Source organism: Salvelinus sp. IW2-2015, linkage group LG16 (assembly GCF_002910315.2).
Source record: "Salvelinus sp. IW2-2015 linkage group LG16, ASM291031v2, whole genome shotgun sequence".
Taxonomy (NCBI): Eukaryota; Metazoa; Chordata; class Actinopteri; order Salmoniformes; family Salmonidae; genus Salvelinus; species Salvelinus sp. IW2-2015.
The window spans coordinates 36,694,460-36,701,623 of NC_036856.1; the positions used below are offsets into that span (position 1 = coordinate 36,694,460).

Below are 7,164 nucleotides of genomic sequence, written 5' to 3' on the forward strand. Positions count from 1 at the left end.
GCCTATCCACACACCTGCTGTCTCTTCTAACACATTTATACCGCAGGCGGCAGGCATCACACACACTCTTGGACATGATGATTCCCACTGACAGGAATCCCCCTAGGTCCCCTTCTGGTGTTGTATCCCGCACCCAGCTACATATTACCCACGGATCTACTGGGTAGTTCTTAGAGCACGCCAGAGGGCTCACTCCACTCCTCTGACTCTCACAATACCTATTTATTACTGTCCTTTAGTCTCATTTGGTCATTTCCCTCCCTCTATCGATTTCTGTCACAGCCACTTAGATCTACCATGCTGACTCATAGAGGCTCTTCCTGTGGCGTTGACACCGCAGCTGTTGAAAGACAATACCTGGGTATCATGTCAAGTCCTCACATCATGTGCTCTCCCTGCTTACGCCCTCTGAATCTCCTTTCCTACCTGTGACGCGTTCCTTCCACCCTCTCCCCCTCTTCCCTCTCTCTGTGGGCTGTTCCACTCTCCCTCGTCAGCCCCTCCCCCTTCTTCCCTCTCCCTGTGGCTGTCCACTCCCCTCCTCAGCCTCTCCACCTCTTCCTCTCCCTGTGGTGCTACTTCCTCCTCAGCCTCTCCCCCTGCTTGCCTCTCCCTGTGGGCTGTCCACTCCCCTCCTCAGCCTCTCCCTCTTCCTCTCCCTGTGGCTGTCCCTACTTCCTCCTCAGCCCTCTCTCCCCTCTTCCCTCTTCCCTCTCCCTGTGGCTGTCCACTCCCTCCTCAGCCGCTCTCCCCCTCTTTCCCTCTCCCTGTGGCTGTCTACCCCGACTCCTCCTCAGCCCTTCCCCCTCTTCCCTCTCCTGGTGGCTGTCTTACTTCCTCCTCACCTCTTCCCCCTCTTCCCTCTCCCTGTTGGCTGTCCCTCCCGGCCTCAGCCTCTCCCCTCTTCCCTCTCCCTGTGGCTTGTCCACGATCCCCTCAGCTCTCCCACTCTTCCCTCTCCTGTGGCTGTCTACTTCCTCCTCAGCCCTCTCCCCCTCTTCCCTCTCCCTGTGGCTGTCTACCGACTGCCCTCCTCAGCCCTCCCCCTCTCCCTCTCTCTGTGGCTGTCGACTCCCTCTCAGCCCTCATCCCCCTCTTCCCTCTCCCCTGTGGCTGCCACTCCCTCCACTCAGCCCCTCCCACTCTTCCTCTCCTGTGGCTGTCCACTCCCGCCTTCACCCTCTCCCCCTCTTCCCTCTCCCTCGGTGGCGTTCTACCCCGAACCCTCCTCAGCCCTCTCTCCTCGTACTTGTCCTGCCTCCTGCCTCCTCCACCCTCCTCCCCCGTCTCCCCCTCTCTTCATATCAATTCAAGAGGTTTTATTGGCATGGGAAAACATGATGATAACATTGCCAAAGCAAGTGAAGTAGATAATTACAGAAGTGAAACTATCCATCCCATCCTGTTCCCTCCCTCCTCTCCTCCCATCCTGTTCCCCTCCCCTCTTCTCCATCCCATCCTGTTCCCCTCCCCTCTCCTTCACTCTCCATCCTGTTCCCCTCCCCTCTCTTCTTCTCTCTCCATCCCATCTGTTCCCCTCCCTCTCTCCTTCTCTCTCCATCGCCCTCCTCCTCCTCTCTCTCCTTCACTCTCCATCCCACCTGCTCCCCTCCCTCTCTCCATCCCATCTGTTCCCCTCCCTCTCTCTTCACTCTCACATCCCATCCTGTTCCCCTCCCCTCTCTCCTTCACTCCCATCCCATCTGTTCCCACTCCCTCTCTCCTTCAATCTCCATCCCATCCTGTTCCCCTCCCCTCTCTCTTCACTCTCTATCCATCCTGTTCCCCTCCCCCTCTCTTCACTCTCCATCCTGTTCCCCTCCCCATCTCTCTTCCTCTTCCATCCCATCCTGTTCCCCTCCCTCTCTCCTTTCTCTCCATCCCATTCCTGCTCCCCTCCCCTCTCTCCATCCCATCCTGTTCCCCTCCCCTCTCTCCTGCACTCTCCATCCATCGGTCCCTCCCTCTCTCCTTCACTCTCCATCCCATCCTGTTCCCCTCCCCTCTTCCTTCATCTCCATCCCATGCTGTTCCCTCCCTGTCTCCTTCACTCTCCATCCTGTTCCCTCCCTTCTCTTCTTCTCTCTCCATCCCATCCTGTTCCGCCTCCCTCTCTCAACCTCTCTTCCATCCCTCCCCTCCCCTCTCTCCTTCACTCTCCATCCCATCCTGTTCCCCTCTCTCTCCATCCATCCTGTTCCCCTCCCCCTCCCATCCCATCCTGTTCCCTCCCTCTCTCCATCCCCTCACTTGCCTTCCCTCTCTCTTCACTATCCATCCCATCCTGCTCCCTCCTCTCTCTCATCCCATCGCTCCCCTCCCCTCTCTCATCCCATCCTGTTCCCCTCCCTCTTTCCTCTCTCCATCCCCATCTTGTTCCCCCCCCTCTCTCCTTCACTCTCATCTATCCATCCTGCTCCTCCTCTCTCTCCTTCTCTCTCCATCGCGATCTTGTTCCCCTCCCCTCTCCATCCCATCCTGTTCCCTCCCTCTCTCCTTCTCTCTCCATCCTATCCTGTTCCTCCCTCTCTCCTTCACTCTCCATCCCATCCTGTTCCCCTCCCCTCTCTCCTTCTCTCTCCTCCCATCCCATCCGGCTCCTTCCCCTCCCTCCTTCACTCTCCATCCCATCCTGTTCCCCTCCCCTCTCTCCTTCACTCCCATCCCATCCTGTTCTCCCTCCCCTTCTCTCCTTCTCTCTCCATCCCATCCCATCCCGCCTCCTTCCCTCTCTCCTGGCACTCTCCATCCCATCCTGTTCCCTCCCCTCTCTCCTTACACCATCCCATCCTGCCCCCTCCCCTCGCTCCTTCACTCTCCATCCCATCCTGTTTCCCTCCCCTCTCTCCATCCCATCTGTTCCCTCCCTCTCTCCATGCCATCCTGTTCCCCTCCCCTCTCTCCTTCACTCTCCATCCCAATCTGTCACCCTCCCCTCTCTCCTTCACTCTCCATCCCATCCTGTTCCCCTCCCCTCTCTCCTTCACTCTCCATCCATCCGTTCCCTCCCTCTCTCCATCCCATCCTGTTGCCCTCCCCTCTCTTCTTCTCTCTCCATCCCATCATGTTCCCCTCCCCTCTCTCCTTCTCTCTCCATCCCCTCCCCTCCCCTCTCTCCTTCACTCTCCATCCATCCGGCTCCCCTCCCTCTCTCCTTCACTCTCGCACCCATCCTGTTCCCTCCCCTCTTCCTTCATCTCCATCTGTTCCCCTCCCCTCTCTCTTCTCTCTCCATCCCATCCTGTTCCCCTCCCCTCTATCCTTCTCTCTCCATCCCTCCCCTCCCCTCTCTCCTTCACTCTCCATCCCATCCTGCTCCCTCCCTCTCTCCATCCCATCCTGTCCCCTCCCCTCTCTCCTTCACGTCTCCATCCCATCCGGCTCCCTCCCCTCTCTCCTTCACTCTCCATCCCATCCTGTTCCCCTCCCCTCTCTCCTTCACTCTCCATCCCATCCTGTTCCCCTCCCCTCTCTCCATCCCATCCTGCTCCTCCTCTCTCTCCTTCTCTCTCATCCCATCCTGTTCCCCTACCCCTCTCTCCATCCCTCCCTCTCTCTCCTTCTCTCTCCATCCCATCCTGTTCCCCTCCCCTCTCTCTCATTCACTCTCCATCCCCTGTTCCCCTCCCTCTCTCCATCCCATCCTGCTCCCCCCTCTCTCTCCTTCTCTCTCCATCCCATCCTGTTCCCCTCCCCTCTCTCCATCCCATCCTGTTCCCCTCCCTCTCTCCATTCCATCCTGTTCCCCTCCCTCTCTCTTCCATCCCATCCTGTTCCCCTCCCTCTTCCTTCACTCTCATCCCATCCTGTCACCCCCCCTCTCTCCTTCTCCTCTCCACCCCATCCTGTTCCCCTCCCCTCTCTCCTCCACTCTCCATCCCATCCTGTTCCCTCCTCTCTCCTCCTCTCCATCCTCCTGTCCCTCCCTCCAACTCTCCATCCCATCCTGTTCCCCTCCCCATCTCTCCTTCTCTCTCCATCCCATCCTTTCCCCTCCCCTCTCGTCCTTCATCTCCATCCCATCCTGTTCCCCTCCCCTCTCTCCTTCACTCTCCATCGTCCTGTTCCCTCCCTCGTCTCCCATCCATCCTGTTCCCTCCCTCCTCTTCTTCTCTCTCCTCTCATCCTGTTCCCCTCCCTCTCTCCATCCCATCCTGTTCCCCATCCCTCTCTCTCCCATCCATCCTGTTCCCCTCCCTCTCCTCATCCGTCCTGTTCCCCTCCCCTCTCTCCATCCCATCCTGCTCCCCCCACATCCTCCCTCCTCTGTGTCTCCCACCCTTCACCCCTCCTCCCCCCATGTCTTTCCCCTCCTTACCTCGAAGACGGTGAGAGCGAAGGGGTGCCCCAGGTGGTCCTGGGAAAAGAGCAGCACTTTGCGGTTGTCACCGTTTAGGTCAATGCTGGAGAGCAGGTGCAGCTTAGAGTCCACCCAGTACAGACGCCTGTTGGATAGGTCTGAGACAGGGAGAGGGGGGAGAGAGGGGGAGAGGGATGGGAGAGAGGGGGAGGGAGAGAGAGAAAGAAAGAAAGGAATGGAAGGAAGAGGAGAGAGCGAGGGAGGTCAGGTTAATGTACGGTACAACACTTCTTCAGAAGTGAACAAGAAAAGGTATAGACAGAGAGGTGGATGGTTCTGGTCCAGTAGAAGGTCAATCCTCTTTGTCAGACAAGCCCTCCAGTTAGACTCAATACAATAGTGATCAGACGGTTGCTGGTTCAATCTCCACATGGGGAATACTACAAAACCTTGTATTTAACCTTTATTTAACTAGCTACTTGAGCCTGGCACTTAACCTAACCTGACCTCAAGCTAATATCAAGTTATGTCAATGGACTGTGTGTAGGTGTGCAGTTGATAGGCTGTCTAGATCAGTTGCTATGGAAGTGAATAAGCAGGTCAGACAGTAAACACTGTTGTAGTAACACAGCTGTAGGGACTGAATCAGGAAACAGTTTTATTCATTCACAACCTCACCTCTCTCCACTCAGCCACTCATACTATCAACCATTCTACCCTGTGCTGTCTGTCTGCTGGCTGTCAAATCGATGAAAAGGGGAAAATAATCCCCTCTTTATTTTTTAGAGAAACCATATTAGCCAGCCAGTGTTATTTTCTCTCTCTCTCTCGCTCCTCTAACTCTCAACATCATTTGTTTTCATACAGATGTAACCCTAGCTGGCGACACCTCAATTCATCATTCCACATCCATCTCTCTGTCCTTGCTCTGTTGTTCTCTCTCTCTCCTTGCTCTGTCACTCTTCTCTATCTCTCTCTCTCTCTGCTCTGTCGTCTCTCTCTCTCGCCCTGCTCTGTCACTCTCTCTCTTCTCTCTCTCCTTGCTCTGTTGTTCTCTCTCTCGCCCTGCTCTGTCACTCTCTCTCTCTCTCCTTGCTCTGTTGTTCTCTTCTCTCGCCCTGCTTTTGTCACTCTCTATCTCTCTCTCTCTTCTGTTCTGTCGTTCTCTCTCTCTCGCCCTGCTCTGTCACTCTCTCTATCTCTCTCTCTCTGCTCTGTCGCTCTTCTCTCTCGCCCGCTCTGTCACTCTCTCTATCTCTCTCTCTCTCTCTGCTCTGTCTCTCTCTCTCTCCCTCCTGCTCTGTCATTCTCTGTCTCTCTCTCTGCTCTGTCGTTCTCTCTCTCGCCCTGCTCTGTCACTCTCTCTCTCTCTCCTTGCTCTGTTGTTCTCTCTCTCGCCCTGCTCTGTCACTCTGTCCCTCTCTCTCTCTCCCTGCTCTGTCACTCTCTCTCTCTCTCCTGCTCTGTCGTTCTGTTCTCTCTCGGCTCTGTCGTTTTCTGTCTCTCTCTCTGCTCTGTCGTTCTCTGTCTCTCTCTCGGCCGTTTCTCTGCTCTCTTCTGCTCTGTCTCGTTTCCTGTCTCTCTCTCTGCTCTGTTGTTCTCTGTCTCTCTCTGCTTTGTCATCTCTATCCTCTCTCTCTTCTCTTCTGTCGTTCTCTCTCTCTCGCCCTGCTCTGTCACTCTCTCTATCTCTCTCTCTCTCTCTCTGCTCTGTCGCTCTCTCTCTCTCGCCCTGCTCTGTCACTCTCTCTCATTCTCTCTCTCTCTCTGCTCTGTCGTTCTCTCTCTCTCTCCCTGCTCTGTCATTCTCTGTCTCTCTCTCTGCTTGTCGTTCTCTCTCCTCGCCTGCTCTGTCACTCTCTCTCTCTCTCCTTGCTCTGTTGTTCTCTCTCTCGCCTGCTCTGTCCACTCTGTCCCTCTCTCTCTCTCCCTGCTCTGTCACTCTCTCTCTCTCTCCCTGCTCTGTCGTTCTGTCTCTTCTCTCGGCTTCTGTCGTTTTCTTGTCTCTCTCTCTGCTCTGTCGTTCTCTGTCTCTCTCTCGCCCTGCGTTTCTCTGTCTCTCTCTGCTCTGTTCGTTCTCTGTCTCTCTCTCTGCTCTTTGTTCTCTCTTCTCTCTGTCTGTTGTTCTCTGTCTCTCCTCTGCTCTGTCGTTCTCTGTCTCTCTTCTCTGCTCTGTCTTCTCTGTCTCTCTCTCTGCTCTGTCGTTCTCTGTCTCCTCTCTGCTTCTGTTGTTCTCTGTCTCTCTCTCTGCTCTGTCGTTCTCTCTCTCTGTCTTCCTCTCGTGCTCTTCTCTCTCTGTCTCTCTCTTCTCTGTCTCTCTGCTCTCTCTCTGTCTCTCTCTCTCTCTTGTCGTTCTGCATCTCATCATCAGCCATGGACAACAGAAAGAGCGGAATTGGCACAGGTTAAGAGGGATGGAAGGGTGGAAGGGTGGAGGAATGGAGGGAGGATATTGGGTATGATGACACAGCTTGGGCACTTCGGTTCCCAGCTCTGCTGAAGAACAAACTACAGGCTGATTGATGACAGAGCCACACTGACTGACTGACTGACTGACTGATGCTGACTGACTGACTGACTCACAACTATGACAGACATTGTTTTACATTGTTTATCTTTCTTTCTCTCTTCTCTCTCTCTGTCCTCCCTTTCCTTCAGTCTCTCTTCTCAGTCTTCCTTTCCCTTCAGTCTCCCTGCCTCCTTTTCCCTTCAGTCTCTCTGTCTCTCTTTCCCTCAGTCCTCTCTGTCCTCCCCATTTCCCTTCAGTTCCTCTGTCTCCTTTCCCTTCAGTTCTCTCGTCCTCCTTTCGCCTTCAGTCTCTCTTCCTCCTTCCTTCTTCCGCTTCAGCTCTCTCTGTCCTCCTT

General features: G+C 55.1%; 1 protein-coding gene across 1 annotated transcript in view; it reads right to left on the reverse strand.

Annotated features, from left to right (window-relative positions):
• LOC111975489 (low-density lipoprotein receptor-related protein 8-like) overlaps positions 1-7,164 on the reverse strand; it is a 73,510-nt gene that overhangs the window by 25,189 nt on the left and 41,157 nt on the right. Inside the window, exon 9 of the mRNA XM_070447438.1 lies at positions 4,319-4,458. Coding sequence (XP_070303539.1) covers positions 4,319-4,458 — 140 coding nt within the window. The remainder of the gene's footprint in view (positions 1-4,318; positions 4,459-7,164) is intronic.